Source organism: Oncorhynchus nerka, linkage group LG10 (genome assembly GCF_034236695.1).
Source record: "Oncorhynchus nerka isolate Pitt River linkage group LG10, Oner_Uvic_2.0, whole genome shotgun sequence".
In the NCBI taxonomy this organism is placed as follows: domain Eukaryota; kingdom Metazoa; phylum Chordata; class Actinopteri; order Salmoniformes; family Salmonidae; genus Oncorhynchus; species Oncorhynchus nerka.
The window spans coordinates 26,326,754-26,354,523 of NC_088405.1; the positions used below are offsets into that span (position 1 = coordinate 26,326,754).

At 42.1% G+C, this 27,770-nt stretch overlaps 1 protein-coding gene across 2 annotated transcripts in view; it reads right to left on the reverse strand.

Moving 5' to 3' along the window:
• Positions 1 to 3,428: 3,428 nt before the first annotated feature.
• LOC115135067 (carbohydrate sulfotransferase 15-like) overlaps positions 3,429 to 27,770 on the reverse strand; it is a 40,073-nt gene continuing 15,731 nt past the window's right edge. Inside the window, exons 2-9 of one of the 2 annotated variants that reach the window (XM_029669311.2) lie at positions 15,718 to 15,862; positions 13,803 to 14,784; positions 13,310 to 13,652; positions 12,316 to 12,459; positions 11,740 to 11,896; positions 11,212 to 11,368; positions 6,552 to 6,695; positions 3,429 to 6,382 (exon numbers count right to left, since the gene is read on the reverse strand). In XM_029669311.2, the coding sequence (XP_029525171.1) occupies positions 6,158 to 6,382; positions 6,552 to 6,695; positions 11,212 to 11,368; positions 11,740 to 11,896; positions 12,316 to 12,459; positions 13,310 to 13,652; positions 13,803 to 14,183 (1,551 nt within the window). In that variant the 5' untranslated portion in view covers positions 14,184 to 14,784; positions 15,718 to 15,862 and the 3' untranslated portion in view covers positions 3,429 to 6,157. The remainder of the gene's footprint in view (positions 6,383 to 6,551; positions 6,696 to 11,211; positions 11,369 to 11,739; positions 11,897 to 12,315; positions 12,460 to 13,309; positions 13,653 to 13,802; positions 14,785 to 15,717; positions 15,863 to 27,770) is intronic. The other variant, XM_029669317.2, reaches the window with a different exon arrangement.

Genomic DNA, 27,770 nt, shown 5'->3' on the forward strand with positions numbered 1-27,770 from the left:
AGTAAAGGGTCTGAATACTTATGTAAATGTGATATTTCATTTTTTTTATTATATAAATTAGCAAACATTTCTAAAAAGCTGTTTTTGCTTTGTCACAATGAGGTAATGTGTGTAGATGAATGAGAACAAAAAAAACGAACAAAATGTGGAAAAAGTCTAGGGGTCTGAATATTTTCCGAAGGCACTGTATTTTCCTGATCACAGCAGATTATTTTTTAAAGGCATCTGTTGTTTTGGTAATTTAAATTACTTCTGGGGAGGAATGGAACACTATTGAGGTTCAGCTCATTCTTTTGGAATGACCAGTTTGTTGACTAATTGTGACTACTCACCCTTGATAAGAGACTGTCTTGTTTGATGACCTAATGACAACCTAATGTTTGACAACCAGTAGGTGGATCACTCTTGCATTACAGTATATATTTGTAGCAAACATTTTGCACTGATCATGTGATATGAAACATGTGCATGGTTAAAGCAGGAGAAAGCTGTCCTAGCCCATCACACATCGGGCATGTCGTCTAAGTCCCTTGACAAAATGAGAGAATGTCAAATGAGACCTTCTCAGTTTCCTTCCGCCTGTCAAAATCCAGGGGAGGATTCGTGTTGATAGCACAAGGAGGGGGCAATCAACCACGCCTCACTGCTGCTGCATCACTCACCACGCACTCACTCGCCACTGTAGGAAGACAGTCGACATTACCAGTTCTACCCAATCACACTATCCGACCGTAACCACCCTACAACTCCCTAATCAGAAAGCAAAGATGTTGCTATTCATCCTCTGCGCTAATCACTTTTCATCAAAAGAGAGAGTTGGTTGCAAAAAAATAATTTAATCTAACACCTGTGGTTATAATTGCAATCAAGGTAAACAATGCTCTTGTCAAAGACGCTTTTTCAAGCACTGCTAATTTTGAAATAGTAGTGACTGATCTTACAAAACAGAGCACTTAACCACTTTATGTTGAGAGTCAAGCTGATCCATTGCTCGAAAAATACTACCGCATGCAACAGGGACAATGTTTCCATAACGGTATAACACTGTTCCAGGGTATGCCTCTGTGTTTGTCTCTGTTTGGGTCTATGGCAGACACTTACCTATGTGATATTTTTCTTCCATATCTACGACCAAGCAAACAGTCCCTAGAGACAAAAAGAGTGATTCCAGGGGCCAGTGATTTAACTCTGGCTCAGTGAACACTCTCCCTTTACTGGAAGCCGGAGTTGTTTTCTGTCAAACAATTCTCTCGAGATTCTATTTTAATGTTAACAATATCTATTGCCGCTAGTGGCAAACAGTTTACCAGAAGTCGTTTCAAATGAATTAAAAATGTTAAACAAAAATACCTTACTTACCTTATTTATACTTTATCTGGGGAAGGGTACCAAACATTTCTGGAGCATTGAAGGTCCCCAAGAACACAGTGGCCTCCATCATTCTTAAATGGAAGAAGTCCGGAACTACCAAGACTCTTCCTAGAGTTGGCCGCCCATCCAAACTGAGCAATCGGGGACAAGGGTCTTGGTCAGGGAGGTACCTAAAGGACTTTCAGACCATGAGAAACAAGATTCTCTGGTCTGATGAAACCAAGATTGAACTCTTTGGCCTGAAAGCTAAGCGTCACATCGGGAGGAAACCTGGCACCATCCCTATGGTGAAGCATTGTGGTGGCAGCATCATGCTGTGGGGATGTTTTTCAGTGGCAGGGACTGGGAGACTTGTCACGATCGAGGCAAAGATTAACTGAGCCAAGTACAGAGAGTTCCTTAATGAAAACCTGCTCCAGAGCACTCAGGACGTCAGACTGGTGCAAAGGTTCACCTTCCAAAAGGACAACGATCCTAAGCACACAGACAACCCAACGCAGGAGTGGCCTCGGGACAAGTCTCTGAATGTCCTTGAGTGGCCCAGCCAGAGCACGGACTTGAACCCGATCGAACCGCTCTGGAGAGACCTGAAAATAGCTGTGCAGCTATGCTCCCCATCCATTCTGACAGAGCTTGAGCGGATCTGCAGAGAAGAATGGGAGAAACTGCCCAAATACAGGTGTGCCAAGCTTGTAGCGTCATACCCAAAGGTGCCAAAGGTGCTTCAACAACGTACTGAGTAAAGAGTTTGAATACTTATGTAAATGTGATATCAGTTTTTTTATTAGTACATTCATAAAAAAATACCAAAAACTGTTTTTGCTTTGTCATTATGAGGTTGTGTGTGTTGATTAATGAGGGGGGAAAACTATTTAATCAATTCTAGAATAAGGCTGTAACGTAACAAAATGTGGAAAAAGTCAAGGGGTCTGAATATTTTCCAAATGCACTGTATATACTACAGTATTCACTGTAGTGTTTTTGAGGACTGTAGTATAGTGTAGTATTTACTGTGATGTTTTCTAAATTACGTTTTGTTTGTTACCTTTTTAATAAAATACATTTTATATATATTTTTTGGGGCTTTCTCCTTGAGGAAACTTACTGGATAAAGACTAAACAAGCAAATTGTCCATAACCTGTAGGTAGATGGGTAGGACAGTGGTCTGACCAGTTAGGTTCAGCGCTTCTGCTCTTTTCTATAACCTGTAGAGAACACAATAGCTGGTATATACTTGGCATGTAGGGTTTTCCATCATAGGTGGCACAAATTGGGATATGGAGGAGGGGAATGGGCATGGCATATGCAAATGGTACATTAGCATATCAATATAGTGTGTAGTATAGTATTCTACAGATGACCATGAAATTATATAGTAAGCACTACAGTTTACTACAGAATACTATAGAATGATATAGTAAGTACAATACTATTCTATAGTAAACTGTAATATTTGTTATGTCGGTTGTTCCTTCTTTGTTTCTTTCTAGCAGCAACCAAGCAAAAAGACAGATTGCCAAGCCTGTCCATTAGCTAGTGAGTATACCTTTTAAGATGGCAAAATATCAAATGTTCTCAGTATCTTAATGATGCTTTTGTTTTGTGTTTTCTGATTGTTTAAGTGCATGTATTCAACAAGCTTTGGAAGAAGGACTTCCACAGGTCCGCAATCTCCAATGTTCACTCAGTAAGTCAATAGCTCTGAACTGGCTTTGAAAGCTCATTGCTCAGTTGTCACTTGCCTCACATCATTTATGTAGTTGCCCCTTTAAACATCCCAAGGTCAACATCCCCATAGTGTTCACATTTCTCACATGTAAATGTTATAGCTACTATACATAAAAATATGAAACAATTTATTGGAGAAATATTCCATCTTTGCTCTTTTCTTCATTGGCATGCTGATGATTTCAAAGTTAATATTGTAGCACTTGGCATAATGTTTTCAATGTGAGATAAGAAAGATGTATTGGATTTATTTGTATCTGTTTAATACATTGAATACATATTGTTTAGTATTTTGAATATTAAGCAGGTTTTCTCTGCAAGAAGGAAGCTCATTTAAAGTTATATTTTATTTGGTTTATGTAGATAAGGCATTTTATTTTGGTTAACATACAAAGTAACGAAATATATAATTTCATTTACATATGCATAATGAGTTTGCAGCAAACAGTAGAATGTTCGCCACAAGTTTCCCAGAATTGTTTGCCAGAAGTTCACAAGTCACCACAACAGTTTGCCACAAAACTAATTTGCATGTGAAAATATAAGCTTGCTGCTTTTCTAATACTTTAATACTGCTCATGTGAACAGTTCCTCTGGATTCGTCTCAAATAATACAATATAGCCAATTTAGTGCAATTTGTGGTCACCAAGCTAACAGTAGTGCACTATAAGGTACAGTATATACACTGAGTGTACAAAACACTAGGAACACCTTCCTAATATTTAGCTGCAACCCTTTTTCCATCAGAGCAGGCTCAATTCGTCGGGGCATGGACTCCACAAGGTGTCAAAAGCCTTCCACAGGTAAGCTGGCCCATGTTGACTCCAATGCTTTCCACAGTTGTGTCAAGTTAGCAGGATGTCATTTGGGTGGTGGACAATTCCTGATACACACGTGAAACTGTTGAGCGTGAAAAACCCAGCAACGTTGCAGTTTTTGATACACTCAAACCGGTGCGCCTGGCACCTACTACCATACACCATTCAAAGGCACTTAAACATTTTGTCTTGCCCATTCACTCTCTGAGTTGCACACCTACACAATACATGTCTCAATTATCTCAAGGTTTAAAAATCCTTCTTTAACTTGTCTCCTCCCCTTCATCTACATTGATTGAAGTGGATTTAACAGGTGACATCAGTAAGGGATCATAGCTTTGACCTTGATTCACCTGGTCAGTTTATGTCATAGAAAGAGCAGGTGTTCTTAATGTTTTGTATACTCAGTGTAGTGTGTGATTTGAGTCAAGGACTCTATTATAACAGTAAAACACTTGAAAAACACGTCAACCTGTGCTGAGACACATCAAAAATTGACTAGAGATTCAAGTGGGTGGCTGGTAAGTTATCAAATCAAATACATTTTATTTGTCACATGCGCTCGAATACAACAGGTGTAGACTTCACCGTGAAATGTTTACTTACAAGTCCTTTCCCAACAATACAGAGTTAAAAAGTAAGAACAATTTGCAAAATAAGAAGGAAATAGTAACACAATAACAATGCTATATACAAGTACCAGGACCGAATGTGCAGGGGTACAAGATATTTGAGGTGAGGTAATACGTATATGTAGGTTGGGGTAAAAGTGACTCGGCAATCAGGATAGATAATAAACAGAGTAGCAGCAGCGTATGTGAAGAGTGTGAAAGTGTTTCTATGAATGTTAGTTTGTGTGTGTGTGTGTGTGTGTGTGTGTGTGTGTGTGTGGCATCAACATGCATGTGTTTTGTGTGTGTGAGCGTGTGTGTTGGAGTGTCAGTGTAGTATGTGTGAGTCCAGTGAGTGTGCATAGAGCCAGTGCAAGAGAGTCAGTGCAAGAAAAAGGGGGTCAACGCAAATAGTCCTGCTAGCCATTTGACTAACTGTTCAGGAGCCTTATGGCTTGGGGGTAGAAGCTGTTCAGGAGCCTTTAGCTCCCAGACTTGGTGCTCCAAGATGAGAGGTTTTGTTCTGGCACCACACTGCCAGGTCTCTGACCTCCTCCCTATAGGCCGTCTCATCATCGTCAGTGATCAGGCCTACCACCGTCGTGTCATCGGCAAACGTAACGATGGTGTTGGAGTCGTGTGCAGCCACACAGTCGTGGGTGAACAGGGAGTACAGGAGGGGACTAAGCATGCACCTCTAAGGGTCCCCCATGTTGAGGGTCAGCGTTGCGAATGTGTTGTCGCCTACCCTCATCACCTCGGGGCGGCCCATCAGGCAAGTTAGGCTTGATGCTTGAGTTTACGTAAAATGTGTCCATGTGCAGAGCGTGTACAAACAAGAAAACTACTGGAAAATATAAGTTAGAAACAAATTTGTCAGTCTTTGGTGAGAAGATAGACTTGCATTGGCGGGAAATGAGATTCCATAGTGTGTCTCTGTGGTTCTGTTGCCCTCTGGTGTGAGGATGTGTCCATTGTGAGTCTAGGCCTGTGTAGAATGGCATCAACATATTTCACATTAAAAAAGCAGGTTACGACCACGTGGTCACTTCTTTGCCCTTTACTTAATTGAATGTAGTTAAAAAGAACAGCGTATGGCGTTGAAGACGGGGTGTTTCATGTTTGTTTTTAAAGAAAATTGTAGGCAACATCATGATAAAATCCATTGTGCTGTTTGCTCCCAAATTGTTTTTTACATAATGGTTTCACAATGATTGAGAGTAAAATACCCAGTGGCAAACAGTATTTTAAAATTATCGATCATTAGCATGTAAAGGCTCTCTTTTTACTCTCAATATTTGTCGTGTCAAAGCTTTCCCACTAGAGGGAGTAGTCCACCAGGCTCTACCCCAGTCATTTCCCAAGAGTCTTTCCTACAAAAAGCAAACGATTCTACAATATACAGTATAAGGGCACCGCCGTCACTGCATCATCACGAAAGGCAAACAAAAGAAAAACTTCAAGCACTAGACAGATGCATTGCTCAGGTCTTCGGAGCACCTCATACATTTTACTGACTATATGTTCTCCCATTGTGATTTAATTCATGTCCCATGGCTTATCCCACTTGACAATTCATCTCATAGGACTCAAATGACCATGGGGGATTTAGTACAGTACTTATTCCTCAGGTCTGTATCCATCTGAGGTGGAGCCATTCCTTATGTCTCTGTCCAGTGGAAGACCTTGTTGTCCAGGATTGTGGCCAGTTTGTGGTTGAATGGCTGGTGGAACTCCCTGAGGAGGTCCCTGGTGCTGGGCAGCATGGGGCCCAGGCTCCTGTCTGCTGCTCTCCGTGTGTTGGACATGGGCCTCTTGGTGAGAGCTGCCTCCGTCTGCTCAGATAAAGGCCCTGAGGGACATGCAGTACAGACAGACACATACAGGGTCAGTAGATGTTGAAATTCACACAGAGGAAGAAGCAGACATGCATCACCAACATTGTGTCCTAGCTCTGGACACACCTAGGATGTTGATGTAGTATCAGTGGAATAACTGTTTTTATCCCGGTACGTACCCACATTTAGGAAGTCAAAGACTTTACGTATGGTGAGTCTCAGATTGGCAGCGTAATCTTCTAACTGCAGAACTAGGATCTGATCTCTATGGAAGACAGTCAACCAGTCCAGCAGGAAGACACTATACAGTCCTAGGTTCAGTCTGACCTGGAGAGGATCACAACAAACACTGCAGGTAAGACTTCTATATGATTTCCATAACTCTTCTACTAAGGCTTCATTGTGAAGGTGGAGAACAAGCTACATGCTATGACTCCTGTTAACAGTACACAACTTAACCTGCAGGGAGTGCTAGAGACCACAGCATGACTCCTGTTAACAGTACACAAGCTAACCTGCAGGGAGTGCTAGAGACCAACCGACAAAGGTAATTATGTCTGCAGATGCAGCAAAAAGAGAAGTGGCACCTTCTGAGATGATGAACTTTACATATTTTTAAAATGATCATAAGCTCAACAGCATGGATTCAGAAGTCCAATGTAAACAGGGAGCTACTGTAGGTCAACATTCATGTCGGTTGACAATGACATTCACGTTGCTGAACGTCAAATGCATTTTACTTAGAAAATATGTGCCTTAATAGGTAGACACGGAACTCTGAGCCCCATGTTGGCACCAATACAATGACATTACTACCACAAATCAGGCTGAGATGTATGTAGAACAGTGTGAACATCTCTGGCAGTAGGTATCTAGATTTGTGCTTTTCCTATGTAAACTAGCTGTGCCCCAGGCTATGACAGCTGCACCCAAGTAAGGAAATGTTTACAGCATTAAAACTTGTGGACCCCAGGAAGAGTTGCTGCTGAAAGTGGATCCAAATAAACTAAACAAAGCATACATACTGTGCCTGTATAAAACTGAGCCAATATCCATTTCAGGGTTGTAAAATCGTTAAAACAGTAATAAGAATTTCTGGAAATAAATGCCAATATTTCCAGAGACAACTACTTCCTAAATGACTTACAGTAACTGCATCTCAGTTGAATCTGTTCTGAAAGGAAACTTCACGGTTCTTGATTAGTTAATCAGTTATCAAGTCAGTAGATCTACTGAGGCATATGTCACAGCACATTTTCACCACCTTCCAGGAAGTGGCCGTGATTTGAATAACAAATCCTATTAGACAGAGTTATGGATCGCAATTTGGCATGGAATCAATTTAGTTAAGAAATACAATTTGGCATAGACAAAGCCATCTCTGCTTAACTTTGTATGCACTTTGTTTGCATAATCAGATCTCTTAATAAATGCAGTCAAACTAAGTGTTTCTTCTTGCTTTTGCACAATTTTCTTATTTTTCCATCTAGACAACACACTATCCACCAAGAACAGTGATACAACAGGATATGCATTCCAATGCATTTACCTTGAACACTTACGGTAGTGCTGAGGGGGTGGGGGGGGGGTTCTGTTATTAAACAACCGATTGACCAACGTCGGTTCAATTACTTGAATTCCATCTAGTTTGTTTTTTTGTGAGCTCAACACTCTGTTTCTCTAGAGAGAAATCAAATCATTCAAGAGAGAAATTAAGTCAAGAACTATGTGGGACGCTGGGTTACATGCACATTTTAGTTGTAGTTTTCATTAGGCAAATATTCAACCTAGTTCAGAAGAGAAACATGGTAATTAACTACAATTACCATTATCCATTGTGCCTGTTCTTCCCGGCTCTGACAGAGGCGGATAGCCTACACACAGAACGCATGAGAGAGGAATGTACACAACACAATGATCAGAGGGATAGAGGAAGTTTTTGAGGTAGCTCTACTGCATTGATAGTTGTAGTAGTTGGTAATAAGCAGTCTTGAAAGTATTGGGACAGTGACCATTTTTGTTGTTTTGGCTCTGTACTCCAGTACTGATATAATACAATGACTATGAGGTTAAGTGCAGACTGTCAGTTTCAATTTGATTGACTGCATTTTGCCACACCCTGATCTGTTACACCTGTTTTTGTGCTTGTCTCCGCCCACCAGGCTAGATGCCCTCAATCTCACACAAATCATCAAGGAACCCATCAGGTACAACCCTAAATCCATAAACATGGGCACCCTCATAGACATTATCCTGACCAACTTACCCTCCAAATACACCTCTGCTGTTTTCAATCAGGATCTCAGCGATCACTGCCTCATTGCCTGTATCCGCTATGGGTCCGCGGTCAAACGACCACCCCTCATCACTGTCAAACGCTCCCTAAAACACTTCTGCGAGCAGGCCTTTCTAAATCGACCTGGCCCGGGTATCCTGGAAGGATATTGACCTCATCCCGTCAGTCGAGGATGCCTGGTCATTCTTTAAAAGTAATTTCCTCACCATCATAGAAAAAATGCAGAACTAAGAACAGATTATAGCCCTTGGTTCACTCCTGACCCGACTGCCCTTGACCAGCACAAAAACATCCTGTGGCGGACTGCCATAGCATCGAATAGTCCCCACGATATGCAACTGTTCAGGGAAGTCAGGAACCAATATACGCAGTCAGTCAGGAAAGCAAAGGCTAGATTTTTCAAGCAGAAATTCAAAACCTGTAGCTCTAACTCCTAAATGTTTTGGGACACTGTAAAGTCCATGGAGAACAAGAGAAAGTCCTCCCAGCTGCCAACTGCACTGAGGCTAGGTAACACGGTAACCACTGATAAATCCATGATCATCGAACATTTCAATAAGCATTTCTCAACGGCTGGCCATGCCTTCCTCATGGCTACTCCAACCCCGGCCAACAGCTCCCCCCCCCCCCCCCCCGAAGCTACTCGCCCAAGCCTCCCCAGCTTCTCCTTCAACCATATCCAGACAGCAGATGTTCTGAAAGTGCTGCAAAACCTGGACCAGTACAAATCAGCTGGGCTTGACAATTTGGACCCTCTCTTTCTAAAACTATCCGCCGCCATTGTTGCAACCCCTATTACCAGCCTGTTCAACCTCTCTTTCGTATCGTCCGAGATCCCTAAAGATTGGAAAGCTGCCGCGGTCATCCCCCTCTTCAAAGGCACCCTAGACCCAAACTGCTACAGACCTATATCCAACCTGCCCTGCCTATCTAAAGTCTTCGAAAGCCAAGTTAAACCTGTTGCGATGAGCCATCCAGGATCCGGGATCGTGAATACAGCCTCAAGCTCATTACCATAACGCAACGTTAACTATTCATGAAAATCGCAAATGAAATGAAATCAATATGCTAGGTCTCAAGCTAAGATTTTTGTTAACAACACTGTCATCTCAGATTTTCAAAATATGCTTCTCAACCATAGCAAAACAAGCATTTGTGTAACACTATTGATAGCCTAGCGTAGCATTTAGCATAGCGTTTAGCGTTAGCATTCAGCAGGCAACATTTTCACAAAAACCAGAAAAACATTCAAATAAAATAATTTACCTTTGAAGAACTTCAGATGTTTTCAATGAGGAGACTCTCAGTTAGATAGCAAATGTTCAGTTTTTACAAAAATATTATTTGTTTAGGACAAATCGCTCCGTTTTCTGCGTCACGTTTAGCTACGAAAGAAAACTGTATCCAGGATTGTGTAAATCTATCCGCAAGCTCATTAGCATAACGCAACGTTGACTATTCATGAAAATCGCAAATGAAATGAAGTAAATCTATTTGCTCTCAAGCTTAGCCTTTTGTTAACAACATTGTCATCTCAGATTTTCAAAAATATGCTTCTCAACCATAGCAAAACAAGCATTTGTGTAACACTATTGATAGCCTAGTATAGGATTATGCTTGACATTCAGCAAGCAACATTTTCACAAAAACCAGAAAAACCTTCAAATAAAATCATTTACCTTTGAAGAACTTCAGATGTTTTCAATGAGGAGACTCTCAGTTAGATAGCAAATGTTTAGTTTTTACAAAAATATTATTTGTGTTGACAAATCGCTCCGTTTTCTCCATCACGTTTGGGTAAGAAAAAAAACGAAAATTAAGTCATTAAAACGCTAACTTTTTTCCAAATTAACTCCATAATATTGACAGAAACATGGCAAACCGATGTTTAGAATCAATCCTCAAGGTGTTTTTCACATATCTATCGACGATAAATCCATCGTGGCAGTTGACTTTCTCTTCTGAAGAAATGGAACGGCGCATGGACCTAAAGATTACGCAATCATTTCGACACAGGACACCGGGCGGACCCCTGGTAAATGTAATCTCTTATGGTCAATCTTCCAATGATATGCCTACAAATACGTCACAATGCTGCAGACACCTTGGAGAAACGACAAAGGGCAGGCTCATTCCTGGTGCATTCACAGCCATATAAGGAGACATTGGAACACAGCGCCTTCAGAATCTGGGGCATTTCCTGTATGAAACTTCATCTTGGTTTCGCCTGTAGCATTAGTTCTGGGGCACTCACAGATAATATCTTTGCAGTTGTGGAAACGTCAGAGTTTTTTATTTCCAAAGCTGTCAATTACATGCATAGTCGAGCATCTTTTCGTGACAAAATATCTTGTTTAAAACGGGAACGTTTGTGATTATTTTTTAATAACCTAACCGAAATCGAACCGACCTCAAAAAGCACTCATCACTAATCGTTCAGCACGAACATACAGTTGAGAGTGTTGTACATTTTCAATGTCAGCAATAAGAGTAAAGTATGTCTGCTAAATGGCATATTTATTATTTATTCATAAGAGTCCCGCTCACCGTCATGGCATTGGAGAGGCTTGTGTTGTAGACACAGGAACGCACAGAGTTTTCTGCTAAACAAGCCTCAAACAGCTGTAGGGATTCTGAGACCCTCAGGTCAAAGTCCTCCACAGACTTGTTAGCCATGTTGAAGTACAGGTAGTCTGAATATAACCTAAACCAGAGGGACACACACACACACACACACACACACACACTTTCTTCAGCTACATTGACCAAATGCACAGATATTCCTATAGTGAAAACTATGTGACAGCATGCCAACACATTACTGAGTCCTACAGGTATAAAACTTAATTTGATCACGCTGTTGTGTGAGAAGGGTGTACTCAAGGTTTAAAAGGGCTTCTAAAGTCTGATGTTTTCAAGTGGAAATGACAGACTTTATTTGCCCTAACAAAACATTTATCAACCCCCTACAAAAATGTCCATTCATTATAATCCACATAATCATTTACAATTCCTGCTGCTGCATGATTATTTTCCTGCTGTGAGAAACTGCTCAATTAATTCCCACATATTTACCTCTCTACTGGGTCTCTGAGCATGACAATGATTTTAGCGTTGGGCTGAACTGCGTGGATGAAGTCCTGGGCCAGGAAAGGAGGCTCCCCATCTGCCCGGTAGTTATAGAGATAGCTCCAGGCTTGGTTGTCCCACATTGTGGATGCGCTTGCTTCACCTGTCAATCAAACATATTTGTGATACCCATTATGTGATTACACTTGACACTGCATATAACACAACAGTGTTCAAAACCTTGCCCTTAAATGTCAGTTTTGAGTGTTGGCATTATCATGCTGGTTAGTGCAGAGCCAATTAAGAGGGAATGGAGTGAATAATGGAGTGAGAGAACTGATAATGGAGGAAGGACAAACAGTCTTCTGGTGTTAATAAGTGTCGAAGGTCCTAGACTGGCTGTGAATACTGAATGAGGTTTGTAATCACACAACATCTCTTTCTCTCTCTCACACACACACACACTTTGTTGAAAGCAGTACATCCCAAGAGTTTATAAAGATTTTAAAACTTGACCTAATTTTATTATAATTCAATATGTATCCAGTAGCTATAAATGACCTACGATGACCTGTTGGTTACCTGTAATAATGTGTTGCTGGCTGTGGTCTACAGAGGTATTCCCCAGTATTCCCTCCTGGATGTGGTAGGCAGCCAGTTCAAACAGGTCCAGGTAATCCTCCACAGGGAAGCGTTCTAGGAGGCCATCTTTAAGATGGATGATACCTGCAAGGGAGAGCAACGCCATGGTCAATGACGTCATCATTCAATCAAATGTCACTATCGTCTACTTCCATCTATGATCTATCATAGACCTTCTCAAAAGCAAAAGGTGATCAAAGTCTGAGAGGAAGTTCTGTCCATATTTTCACACTTGTCAGAGCTCAAAGAAGATCAAGACTTCTTACTAGACGGCCCCAGGAGACCTGATGTAGATGTCCTTCTCATTCAATTGTCAGCACAAAGATCAACATCCCAAACCATTTCCCCCTGCTGCTTTGAACGCCCACAAACCCACTTGGCGATGGAGCCTGAAATCAATGCGCTCTGCATGATCAACAGTATAGCTCTCCTTAGAGTGTGATCCGACACCTACACTGCCTCTCAGACTCTTAAACATCTTTTCAATTAGATTAATTACAACAGACACTAGTTTGGATGGCTGGACCTGGTCTCATTCATCCCCCACACACTACAGTAGAGGTTCAGAGCAACACTTACTCACTCTGTACAAATCTTTGAAAAATAACTGTAAGGAAAATTATAAGCAGATGATTATCATAAAAGAGACAACACTTTGGGTTTCCATTCAGTTATATTGTTACTAGTGTGCAAAGTGTAGAATGTATAGGTACAACAATTAGGAAAAGAAGCACACAGTATTACCTCAAAATAGATATAATATGAATATAAATGGGAAGAAGTTATTCCACACATCACTGGTGGTTCCCCCTAGAAATGTATTTTGGCTGGTGAAAAGGCTGTTGAAGCCAATGTAAAAGTTTTCCATCCAAATCAATGGAAGCCAAGTTCTCTGGGCAGCTCTACCAAAGTACAGACGGGGACTAGTGCTTACCAAACCTTTTCCTTGTCCACCAGTGGGGCTCTTTCATGGTGGTGAACTTGACCTCCGGGTGTAGCAGCAGTCGGTGAAACAGGTCCGTTGTGCCACATTTGGGCTGGCCAATGATGTAGAAGTATGGCAGACAGCGCAGGCGGTATTGCTTGTTGTCGTCACTGTGGTACAAGTGTTCCTGGAAATGTTTCCTTAGGTAGTCACAGACAGTCCGGAAACTCTTAGAGCGAACTGCATACAAGTTTTTACTGTAAGGATCCACTTTGGTTTTCCCAGAGAGCTCCTCATACCAGCATGGACTCTTGATATTGGGCAGGAACTGACGAGGAATAACGGAAAACAACTGGGAAGGACAAAACAGAGAAATTGTCAAAATACTTTTCAAACACTTCTAGACAGTTGTAATGATGCTATTATCTTATTTGCCATTATAAATGCTTGAAAGGATTTTTGTCCTGAGACAAAACGGCACACATACTCTGCTCATACTCACATGAGAGTCCGTATTGACAACGTCCTTCAGAAGAGGCAGCTTCCTTGGGCTGAACTCAAGCTTAGATGTAATGCACTTCACCAGGAGCTTAATGTTGGCGTAGTCCTTGGTAGAAGACAGGTTATGGGGGAGGGTGCTGCTTGGGTTGACTATAGTCCTGAGGTGGAACGGTGACAGGGTCAGCATCAGACCCTTTTTATCCCAGGTTAAGATGTAAGACGCCATGATGAGGAAGGTCAACGTCAATCCTAGCAGGAAGCTGATAACCTTGACCTTTCTGACACTCCTCAGGGGCCCCAATGACCATAGAGGAACCCGCCTCAACTCTAGGACACTGGGCAGGCCTCTGCGGCTGTTATCCCCATCGTCCAAACAGGGCATTGTGCGTCTCTTCCTGTAGTTCTCAACTTACATAGGGCAGGGTGGGCCATATGTGTAGTCCATTTGAGGAATGGAACCATGTTTGTAGTCTGTACGAGACATGCTGTAGACCTGATGGAACAGAGCTGTGTGGAGGGGGATGGGTGATGTCAGAGGGGAGGGACTTCGAGGCACATCTGCCGTCAAGGCACATCTATAATGGGATGGAGGTGTGTGGAGGAGCAGTGGAGGGTTCATCCATCATGACTGCTCCAAATGTTGCTGTAGGCACACCAGGTACACCACATACGGTGCTTAAAACAGAGGAAACTTTTGGACACGACTATTCTCAATTAATCTGTGATTCGTTTTTCCCCTTCAACAGTGTAGTGTTTTGAGGGGCCCTGGACTGTGTTATAGACAGCTCACAGCTGTTTCCTGACCAGGTGCTAAGTATTATTCCAGGATGAGGGTTCAGTTAGGGGCGATCGAACATGAGACATCTCAGATGAATTCTTCTTCCTCCACTAGCAAGGGTGACTTCAGCCCAATTACTCATGACAACCTCACAGGCAGCTCATAGCAGAGAGAGTGTGAGTTCTTGTCGGATAACGCTCCCCTGCTTTAGGGAGAAGGATAATACAGTGGGTACAAAAGCTTATAATGTGAGAGCATAATGGTAAGTCTGCACCTTCATCCTCTGCGTTTAGGGCTGATCAAAGTCCTTAGAAGACATTTCATCACTATAGGCTAAAATAAACATCAACATTTTAGAACACGCCAGATCTCTATCCTACAAGGAAATACGAGGTTGATCCGTGAAAATGTTATGTTTTTGGAGATGAAAGGTTCTCTCGTGACACCAAAAGTGTACTGTATTGATACAGTTGGACGAGCAGTGCGGCAAAGGTCTTTCCCTCAAGTTAGAGAGAGAGAAAGCGAGTATTATTTCTGGACCTGTGTGTTGAAGAATTCCAGACACAGGACCGACCGAATGTTTCACAAACTCTTCCATCACACTTCCTGGAGCCATAATTCATCCTGCTTTCTTTTCTTCCAGAGTTTACACACGTTAACAATTACTCTGGATGTTGAAATGAAACCCCCGCCCAGATACAGTGAATTACACTTGGTACATTCAATGAATTCAGTGTTATTTCTCATTGCATAAATGTTGTTCTATTCACTCTTGGGCCTTATTAAACAGAGACCACTAAACACTTCAGTGAATTTAAATAATCACATATTATATTTCTATCACTGGCTGTCAAAAACTGTGGGTTACACTTTACTTGAGCCATGTTCCATACAACCTTTAGCGTACAGCAATTACAAAACACATTTAGTTGAAAGACACATTCAATGTATAATATGACACAGTATATGCCATTTAGAATATGCTTTTATCCCAAGCGACTTACAGCCATGCACGCATACATTTTTTACATACGAGTGGTCACAGGAATCAAACCCACTATCCTGGCACTGCAAGTGCCATGCTCTACCAACTGAGCTATGCATCATTATGTAGTATAAAGGTTTGTATCCTACTTACAAGGTCTCAGCTGAACGTGTTCTTCTCCTGGTCGTGATCTTGGTGTTGCTGACGGAGAGGGTCTCCTGTCCTCTCTCTGTAAAACCCATGGAAAGTTATTGTCTGCCAGAACCAGCATCAAACATCCGGATTGTAGGCTTGATTTCTGTAGAAAGAGAAGAAGAGGATGGAGATGTGCAGGACAGAGAGATGAGGATAGACAATATGAAGGAAAGAGTAAAGACAAGGTACGAAGGAGAGAGGGCAAGATAACCATTAAAGCCCATATAGAAGCATCTGTGATGGAACTTGCGTGGGAAACTGACAGGGGCTGAGGAGGAGGACGGGGCTGAGGAGGTTGTGAGGGGAGGTGGGAGTCAGAACTGAAAAAAATATATATAGAAAAATATCTATTTTAGATTATTTTTTAAATATTGCAGCTTTAAGACATTTTAAATACATTCCAACATATATTACAGAATGTAGTTCAAATCTATAAAAAAAAATGTGAAAATGTATTTAAAGTATTTCAAAAAATATATACAGTATCAGTCAAACATTTGGACACACCTACTCATTCAAGAGTTTCTTTATTTTTACTATTTTCTACATTGTAGAACAATAGTGAAGACATCAAAATCATGAAATAACACGTATGGCATCATGTAGTAACCACAAAAGTGCTAAACAAATCAAAATATATTTTATATTTGACATTCTTCAATTAGCCACCCTTTACCTTGATGACAGCTTTGCACACTCTTGGAGCATTGTACGATGTATAGTTTTTGTTTAAATCCATAAAAACAAAAATACAACAATATAAAAAATATTTTAAAAAAAACATTCATGCAGGTATTTTTATTGCCATATTATCAGTAGCCAATTTGCAATTCTACATATTGAGTGTTGCTAATGACCTTTATATGAGAAGTGTTTATCACATGCTACCTTAGCGACTGTAGAGTTTCTTTAACTTTCCAGTCTGCTCTCTGCTCTAGCACAGTAGCTATGCCATTAGATAAGATATGTAGCCAGGAACTAGAGAGAGCTATGCCTTAATCCCCTTAGGCCTTACATGTCTCTCTTTCTTTCACATGGTTATTTCTTATGGCATGTAAATATCCCTGTGTTTCATACTATATTATAGCAATCATTTGTAGGTATAATATCATGTCTTATGTTTGTATATTATTACTATGGAGTATATTACTCTGCATTGCTCTGCATGGCTCCTAATGATTGTTTACTCTGCCTTTGTTAGAACCACAATCACATAAACCACATTCAAATGGAAACAGCTGTGTGTGTGTGTGTGTGTGTGTGTGTGCGATGGGCCTCACTGTCACGTTCTAACCGAACAGCACAACAGTGGATAAAAGCAATCAGTATTAAGTGGGTGAGTGCATATCCAGCCAACCACTCAGACGAGCTCCAGCTAGACGTATTTACATGGTCTTTCGCATCGCCGGATTCTGACCTGTTATATTTGAGATGTTGAGGTGCCACAAAGGAGTCTGTGCATCTTGCCAAGAGACGCCTGTCAGCACCCACTTCAGCCCACAGCGCCACACAAAGCCGTCGCGTCACTGAAGAAGATGGCGCAAGTTCTGGTTAGCAACTAAGTTGCCTGTGTTTATTTTTAGGAAATGTTGTGCGTGCATCCGCAATGTAAGGTTGGGCGTTTATATTGTTGGGGATCATTGATGATGTTCACTGCATCCTACTGATACTGTACCTGGCTTGTGCAATTTATCTTGTTAGATCTGTAACTTATTAGTTATTTTGCCATCTAGTAGCATTGTTTGCCTGTTTAATGCATAAGTCTAAGTTCAGAATGGCCAGTTAAACATGCACTACGCAGAAATTGCTTTGCCATTTCCTGGTTACTAAAATTCTAATAGTTCGCCTAATTTCAGTTTATGAGACAAAGTAAGCAAGTATAGTGTAGAGAATCATTATACCATCTAAACCGATGTGAAATATTGTTTCCATAACCAAAAATCGAGTATTTTTAGCTGTTTGAAGCTGATGTACAAAACCAAAAGTAAAAGATGCAAAAGCAAAACTAAAGAACAGGAAGCATACACATATGTCACATAAAACAGATCTACCGCGTCTTAGACTTGCTTTCAATGAGAATGACAGCTCTATAACACATATTTCTATAAATTTACATATTGCCGCTTTAATGAACCTATTGCATCGTTATATTTACTATTATGAGTATCAAATTAAATCAATGCACCGAATACAACAGGTGTAGACCTTAACCAACAATGCAGTTAAGAAAATATTGACTAAATAAACTAAAGTTTGTTTTACGTTACACAATAAAATAACAATAATGAGGCTATATACAGGGGGTACCAGTACCAAGTCAATGCGCGGGGGTACAGGTTAGTCGAGGTAAATTGTATATGTAGGTAGGGGTAAAGTGACTATGCATAGATAATAAACAGCGAGTAGCAGCAATGTAAAAACAAAGGAGTATGAGGTGCATGTTACTATTACTGGAAGAGAGTGTGTTATATGCCAGCTAAAGTTAGTAAGTTAGTAGAAGATTCTAGACCTCTGGAGCGCTTCCGCATGCACATTTGATTTATCTGATAAGCTCTCTAGCTGGCGAGAGTTTCTAGGAGTTTCAGAGACCATCCTCCATGCTCCAGCATGCACAGTAAGATTCATGACTCCGGCACCAGACTCACATAAGATCTCCACCAGTCAGCAGAGAGGACCATAAATCTAGCCTTGTCTAAGTAATTAGTTCTCTCTCTGAGATATGTTTATAAATATACTGCTGTAAATGTGTATGCTGTTATGTGAATATCCCTGTATAGATGCTACGCCATTCTTTCCTGAGTACATATTCCGGTTGCATAGCTTACAACATTGTTTGTGATTGCCTTTCAGAACCGCAAGTCGATTTCTAAATCACTGAAGAGTGTGTTTATGTGTTAATACTACATGTGGTGGTAATGAAGATAAATACAACTGGACACATCTGCCTTGTAGTGAGTCAGAACCTTAACAAATCAGTATTAAGTACTTGCGGGTGAGGGCATTCACAGCTAGTCGAGGCTCTGGCTGAGGTGGGTGCAGACCTTGGTGTGGTAGACTGTGCACTCTGCAGTTGTCTTCGCCTGCTGGGGAGCTAAGGCCACTCCGGGGAGCAGAAGCAAACCTGATGCACCCTTGCCTCTGGCCGGGGATGACTAGAGGGATGACTAGAGGGATGACTAGAGGGAAAGCAGCTAGACCACCACGGGGGGCGGTGCGGCGCGATGTAGGCTCTAGCCAGGGGGGCCTAGAGCAGGATTTCTTAAACTCGGTCTATAGGGCCCTACAAAACGCTTTATAGGACCTTACAATACGTGATATAGGGCCCTAGAATACAGAGAGGAATTTAAGAAGCCGAATTAGGAACCACTTTGGCCACCCTGTAGACTAGTTGTCATTACCATTCATTTAATAATATTATCAAGCATTACATACATTTGAGGAAATATGCAAATGTATTTAAAACACATTTGATATATTTTTTTACCGTATTGAAGGGAATGATTGATACAGTAACACACACCCACAGTCATTTCTACCATAATCTAGAATCCTTGTGGATATCCGAGCAGATGTTTGCAGACACCATGAGTGCTCAATGTTGCAAAGGTTGATGCGAGTCCAATTTCCATTTGGATTACCCACAATGTCTACATGCTCTTGAGCCGAGTTAGAAATACAATTACCCCCCAAAAATGCAATGTGTTTGAGGTCCTCTCCACAAGGTGGTTGCCTGGCTACCCATCCACATCGCTCTGGCCAATCTGTCTCGCTGTCTCTTTCTCTGTGTTCTGAATTAAATTGGAGTATTAGGGCCTGCAGGAACAAATATCAAGATTTATACGTGGCTTTCATTCCCTGCCAAGGAGATAAATTGTAATCTATTGACTTGAGCTGAGTGAGGCCAGCCAGATAAACATTAGGAAGCGTGTGTAAGTTCAGCATTACGCTTATGAATGCAAACACATTCCGACTGTTCTGATTGGTCCCAGAAACAGATGGGTTGGGCCAGAGCCGGCCTAAACAATTCCGTTATCAACTTTGATTGGTTACATTTGTTAGAGGCGTTCCAATCACTGATTTATTTTTGTGTACAACGCCCCTCACACAAACAACTTCTAGGATGGCAGATTAATACATTAGTATTGGGACAGTGACAAATATTTTTTTGTTTTGGCTCTGTACTCCAGCACTTTGGATTTGAAATTATACAATGACTATGAGGTTAAAGTGATGAGTGGGGAAGTTAGACGCACAAATATCATACCCCCAAGACATGCTAACCGCTCACCATTACAGTAACAGTGGAGGTTAGCATTTTTTGGGGGTGGTATGATATCTGTGCATCTAACGTTCTCACACATTATTCACGATTCATTCAGGGCTATCCGTAATCATGGTAGCATCCACATTAATTTAGAAGTCTTTAATAACATATTCTATTCTTATTTACAATAAGAGTGATGACACAATACATTATTTACCATTCATTTCTATCGGGCACAAAATAATCTGAAATACAACCAAAACAAACAGCAAACGCATCAACAAATTTGTAGTCACAAGCTTGAAGTCATCATTGTGTGCTATGAATATGGGACAAAAATACTACACTTTTGACTACTTTAATACACATATAAGTGAATTTGTCACAATACGTTTGGTCCCCTAAAATGGGGGGGACTATGTAAAAAAAAAAAATGTTGTAATTTGACCCCTTTAAATGAGTGGATTTGGCTATTTTAGCCCGTAGCTGACAGGTTTATAAAATTGAGCACACAGCCATGCAATCTCCATTGACAAACATTTGTAGTAGAATGGCCTTACTGAAGAGCTCCGTGACTTTCAATGTGTCACCGTCATAGGATGCCACCTTTCCAAGAAGTCAGTTCGTCAAATTTCTGCCCTGCTAGAGCTTCCCCGTTACTGGGGCAGTGGAAACATCTAGGATAACAACTTCTCAGCAGCAAAGTGGGAGGCCACACAAGCTCACAGAATGGGATTGCAGAGTGCTAAAGCGTGTTGCACATAAAAATTATTTGTCATAAACACTCATTACCGAGTTCCAAACTGCCTCTAGAAGCAACGTCAGCACAAGGACTGTTCGCCGGGAAATGTGGGTTTCTATGGCCGAGCAGTCGCACACAAGCCTAAGATCACTATGTGCAAAGCCAAGCGTCGGCTGGAGTGGTGTAAAGCTCACAGCCATTGGACTCTGGAGCAGTGGAAACACGTTCTCTGGAGTGATGAATCACGCTTCAACATCTGGCAGTCCGACGGACGAATCTGGGTTTGGCGGATGCCAGGAGAAAGCTACCTGCCCAATTGCATAGTGACAACTGTAAAGTTTGGTGATGGAGGTGCTGTTTTTTATGGTTCAGGCTAGGCCCCTTAGTTCCAGTGAAGGGAAATCGTAATGCTACAGCATACAATGAAATTCAAGTCGATACTCTGGTTCCAACCTTGTGGCAACAGTTTGGAGAAGGCCTTTTCCTGTTTCAGCATAACAATGCCCCCATGCACAAAGCGAGGTCCATACAGAAATGGTTTGTCGAGATCGCTGTGGGAGAACTTGACTGGCCTGCATAGAGCCCTGACCTCAACCTAATCGAACACCTTTGGGATGAATTGGAACGTTGACTGCGAGCCATGCCTAACATCAGTACCCGACCTCACTATTGCTCTTGTGGCTAGATGCCTTCACAGAAGAGTGGAGGCTGTTATAGTAGAAAGGGGGGCCAACTCCGTATTAATGCCCATGATTTTGGAATGAGATGTTAGACGAGCAGGTGTCCACATACACTACATTACCAAAAGTATAAGTGAATTTGTCCCAATACCTTTGGTCCCCTTAAAATGGGGGGACTATATACAAAAAGTGTTGGACTTTCTAAACAGTTCACCTGATATGGATGAAAATACCCTCAAATTAAAGCTGACAGACTAGTAGTCATCGTATCATTTCAAGTACAGGGCCAAAACAACAAAACATTTGTCACTGTCCCAAAACTTTTTGAGCTCACTGTAAGTAGGGATCGATAGAACAGAGGAATTAAATTCAGTATGAGTCGTCAGGCAAACAAGGTGCAGGTCCAGTATGTAGTTTGCATGCAAGCAGAGCATACATAAACTGTGTCTCCGGGATGAGAGATCAGTGGTGGTACTAGTACAAATGTAGGATCTTAGTTTTCTAAAGCAGGAAAATAATCCTGCAGCAACAGGAAACATGAATTATTATGTGGATTATATTTAAGAACATTTTAAAGGGGTTGATACATTTTAAGAAAGGGAAAACCAAGTCTGAAATTTCAAAGTGGAAATTACAAACTTCAGAAGTATTTTTAAACCTCAAATACACTACAAGTTTTACATTTCCTGCATTGTAGTAATAATAATAATGAGTATTGCGATACTGGTATCGTCCCGGCCCTATGCAACAAGGTGATCAAATTAAGACCCTACACCTGTACTGGTACTGGTGGAGGAGGGGACATATAAAGCTGAAAGCAGGGTTCTGCCCTCTCTTCTGTGTGTTATTTTTGTTGTTGGGGGGGGGTCTGCTCTACCGCTGAGGAATGAGCTAACGTAAAACCCACCCGACCCCCCACACTCAGGAGGGCACGGAAACACCTGAATACACAAATGAAAACTTTAAAAATAGCAGGTCTCCTTGTAATGATATGCAGTTTACAAGCCAGATGCCTACAGACTCAGGGACATGGAAACCCAGCAGCCCAAAATCTCATGTTTTACTTTCTCTGTAAACAGAGAAGGGATGCCTCCAGGAGCCCATTACAGCAGGTCTCTCCCTTTCCCACAGACACTTGTCCACCAAGGTACACACACAAACCCCCAACAGTGACATATTGTCACGAACCGGCTCGAAGTTCGTAACAAAAAAGGAGACAACATGGAGATAAGGAATAACAAAATAGATTTATTAACGTAAACTAAATACAATTGGCAATGGTGTGTGTAGTCAGTAATCAGTAGTGTGAGTGGTTGCGTGCATAAATGTGATAATGAGGGGTGTTGAAAGGTGCCAACGCAAACAAACAAAACATCCACAAAAATGCCATAACCAAAATCTATCAGTGTGTCTGCATGGAGAGAGTCTCCTCAATGAATGGGGAAGAGGTGTATTTATCCTGAGACACACCTAATCCCAGGTGTGTCCCATTTCGCTGACGACCCTTGCAGCTCCGCCCACCAACATCCTAATAAGGAAAGCAAGAGCAAAGAGAAAGAATACGGCAGACAGAGTGGGAGGGTCGTCACAATATCCCAAACCAGAAGCCAAGGATTATAGGCAACATCCGCAGTGAGTTAAATGTTGAGCTGCCACTTTCAAGGAGCGGGACACTAGTCCGGATAGGAAATCCCGCTATGACCTCCTACGAGCCATCAAACAGGCAAAGCGTCAATACAAGAATAAGATTGAATCCTAATACCCCGGCTCTGATGCCGGATGTAGCAGGGCTTGCAAACTATCACGGATTACAAAGAGACGCCCAGCCGCGAGCTGCCCAGTGACACAAGCCTACCAGACAAGCTAAATGCCTTCTATGTTCACTTCGAGGCAAGCAACACTGAACCATGCATGAGAGCACCAGCAGTTCCAGACAACTGTGTGATCTCAATCTCCATAGCAGATGTGAGTAAGAACTTTAAACAGGTTAACATTCACAAGGCCCTGCGACCAGACGGATCACCAGGACACATACTCAGAGCATGCACTGACCAGCTGGCGGGTGGCATTACTGATATTTTCAACCTCTCCCTGACCTATTCTGTAATACCTACATGTTTCAAGCAGACCACCATAGTCCCTGTGCCCAAGAACGCCAAGATAATAGTCATTTAGACAAGTTTCTCCACAGCACTCACATCTGTAGCCATGAAATGCTTTGAAAGGCTGGTCATGGATCACATCAACCCCATCATCCCAGACACCCCGGACCCACTCCAATTCGCATACCGCCACAACAGATCCACAGATGATACTCTCTCTATTGCACTCCACAGTGTCCTCTACCACCTGGACAAGAGGAACGCCTATGTGAGAATGTTGTTTATTGACTACAGTTCAGCATTCAACACCATAGTGCCTCCCAAGCTCATCACTAAGCTAAGGACCCTGGGACTAAACACCTCCTTCTGCAATTGGATCCTGGACGTCCTGACGAGCCGGCCCCAGTTGGTGAGGGTAGCAACAACATATCCGCTACGAGGACCCTCAACACAGGGGCCCCTCAGGGGTGCACGCTTAGTCCCCTCCTGTAAGACTGCGTGGCAGCGCACGACTCCAACACCATCATTAAGTTTGCCGATGACACGACGGTGGTAGGCCTGATCACCGACTACGACTAGACCGCCTATAGAGAGGAGGTCAGTGACCTGGCAGTGGTGCCAGGACAACAACCTCTCCCTAAACATCAGCAAAACAAAGAAACTGATTGTGGACTACAGGAAATGGGGGTCCATCCAGGATCTCTATACCAGGCAGTGTCAGAGGAAAGCCCTAAAAATGGTCAAAGACTCCAGCCACCCAAGTCATAGACTATTCTCTATGCTACCGCAAGGCAAACTATCCAGATTATCTGCATTGACCCTTCCCTACTCCATTCCATATGTCCCTCTGACCATTACCCCTGGTCTCTCTCCATGTCCAATCCTCAGATATCAAGAAGAGAGAGCGTCACTACCGCCAGGAAGACACAATGCTGTGACAGTCCGATATTAAAAGGTAGATTGTAATTCATATAAAATGGGAGATTTACATGTCCTTGTGTAATTCATGAATATCAGGCCTTGTGGTATTTAATTGGGAGTAGGTTATGCAGTCACCTGTATTTCACACCCTCCACACACACACACACACACACACACACACACACACACCAGCCCCCTCTTCACCCCTCTCTGTGCTGTGGGAGAATGTGACAGGCAGCAGCCCAGTGGGATTCCTAGGTAGGCTTTCAAAGACACAAAGTGCTATCATAGGGGATGGCTCCATCCTTTAAAGTACTCGCTTTCATCCATGTTCTGGAATGGGAGTGTGAAGATTTTTTTTTTTAAACTGAATATATTCAGACGTCAACATTTCCTCAAAGTTTGTACCAGATGTAGCCAATTGAATAGCATATCATTATAGAAAATGCATCCTCCAATTGCAACGTCTGCATATGCCCACACATATTGTCTGAAGAAAAGGTTGTATTTTAATACCCTCAAACACCAAGCATACAGGAGGCTACCTAATTTCAATCAAAGCGTACAGTGCATTTGTAAATTATTCAGACCCCTTCACTTTTTCCATATTTTGTGACATCACAGCCTTATAAAATGGATGAAATTATTTTTTCCCTCAGCAATCTACACACAATACCCAACAATGACAAAGCAAAAATATTAAAAATGTATTTAATTTTTTTTTAAAGCGGAATTACCATATTTATGTAGGTATTCAGACCCTTTGCTATGATACTCGAAATTGAGCGCAGGTGCATACTGTTTCCATTGACCATCATTGAGATGTTTCAACAACTCCTCAGTAGAAGGCAGATGACAGCCAAATCAAATCAAATGTATTTATAAAGCCCTTCGTACATCAGCTGATATCTCAAAGTGCTGTACAGAAACCCAGCCTAAAACCCCAAACAGCATGCAATGCAGGTGCAGAAACAGCCCAGTTGGAGTTTGCCAAAAGGCACCTAAAGACTCTCAGACCATGAGAAACAAGATTATCTGGTCTGATGAAATCAAGATTGAACTATTTGGCCTGAATGCCAAGCATCATGTCTGGAGGAAACCTGGCACTATCCCTACTGTGAAGCATGGTGGTGGCAGCATCATGCTGTGGGAATGTTTCTCAGCGGAGGGCCTGGGAGACAAGTCAGGATCAAGGGAAAGACGAACAGCGCAAAGTATAGAGAGATCCTTGATGAAAACCTGCTCCGGAGCGCTCAGGGCCTCAGAATGGGGCATTGTCCAAAAGGACAACGACCCGAAGCACACAGCCAAGGCAACACAGGAGTGGCTTCGGGACAAGTCACTGAAGGTGCTGAGTGGCCCAGCCAGAGCCCTGACTTGAACCCGATCTAACATCTCTGGAGAGTAGATGTTGACCGATACCGATTATTGGAGGACCAAAAAAGCCAATACCGATTAATCTGACGATTTTTCAAATGTATTTATTTGTAATAATGACAATTTTTTTAAATTTTATTTCACCTTTATTTAACCAGGTAGGCAAGTTGAGAACAAGTTCTCATTTACAATTGCGACCTGGCCAAGATAAAGCAAAGCAGTTCGACAGATACAACGACACAGAGTTACACATGGAGTAAAACAAACATACAGTCAATAATACAGTATAAACAAGTCTATATACAATGTGAGCAAATGAGGAGAGAAGGGAGGTAAAGGCAAAAGGCCATGGTGGCAAAGTAAATACAATATAGCAAGTAAAACACTGGAATGGTAGTTTTGCAATGGAGGAATGTGCAAAGTAGAAATAAAAATAATGGGGTGCAAAGGAGCAAAATTAATTAATTAATTAAATACAGTTGGGAAAGAGGTAGTTGTTTGGGCTAAATTATAGGTGGGCTATGTACAGGTGCAGTAATCTGTAAGATGCTCTGATAGTTGGTGCTTAAAGCTAGTGAGGGAGATAAGTGTTTCCAGTTTCAGAGATTTTTGTAGTTCGTTCCAGTCATTGGCAGCAGAGAACTGGAAGGAGAGGCGGCCAAAGAAAGAATTGGTTTTGGGGGTGACTAGAGAGACATACCTGCTGGAGCGTGTGCTACAGGTGGGAGATGCTATGGTGACCAGCGAGCTGAGATAAGGGGGGACTTTACCTAGCAGGGTCTTGTAGATGACATGGAGCCAGTGGGTTTGGCGACGAGTATGAAGCGAGGGCCAGCCAACGAGAGCGTACAGGTCGCAATGGTGGGTAGTATATGGGGCTTTGGTGACAAAACGGATTGCACTGTGATAGACTGCATCCAATTTGTTGAGTAGGGAATTGGAGGCTATTTTGTAAATGACATCGCCAAAGTCGAGGATTGGTAGGATGGTCAGTTTTACAAGGGTATGTTTGGCAGCATGAGTGAAGGATGCTTTGTTGCGAAATAGGAAGCCAATTCTAGATTTAATTTTGGATTGGAGATGTTTGATATGGGTCTGGAAGGAGAGTTTACAGTCTAACCAGACACCTAAGTATTTGTAGTTGTCCACGTATTCTAAGTCAGAGCCGTCCAGAGTAGTGATGTTGGACAGGCGGGTAGGTGCAGGTAGCGATCGGTTGAAGAGCATGCATTTAGTTTTACTTGTATTTAAGAGCAATTGGAGGCCACGGAAGGAGAGTTGTATGGCATTGAAGCTTGCCTGGAGGGTTGTTAACACAGTGTCCAAAGAAGGGCCGGAAGTATACAGAATGGTGTCGTCTGCGTAGAGGTGGATCAGAGACTCACCAGCAGCAAGAGCGACCTCATTGATGTATATAGAGAAGAGAGTCGGTCCAAGAATTGAACCCTGTGGCACCCCCATAGAGACTGCCAGAGGTCCGGACAGCAGACCCTCCGATTTGACACACTGAAATCTATCAGAGAAGTAGTTGGTGAACCAGGCGAGGCAAGCATTTGAGAAACCAAGGCTGTCGAGTCTGCCGATGAGGATGTGGTGATTGACAGAGTCGAAAGCCTTGGCCAGATCAATGAATACGGCTGCACAGTAATGTTTCTTATCGATGGCGGTTAAGATATCGTTTAGGACCTTGAGCGTGGCTGAGGTGCACCCATGACCAGCTCTGAAACCAGATTGCATAGCAGAGAAGGTATGGTGAGATTCGAAATGGTCGGTAATCTGTTTGTTGACTTGGCTTTCGAAGACCTTAGAAAGGCATGGTAGGATAGATATAGGTCTATAGCAGTTTGGGTCAAGAGTATCCCCCCCTTTGAAGAGGGGGATGACCGCAGCTGCTTTCCAATCTTTGGGAATCTCAGACGACACGA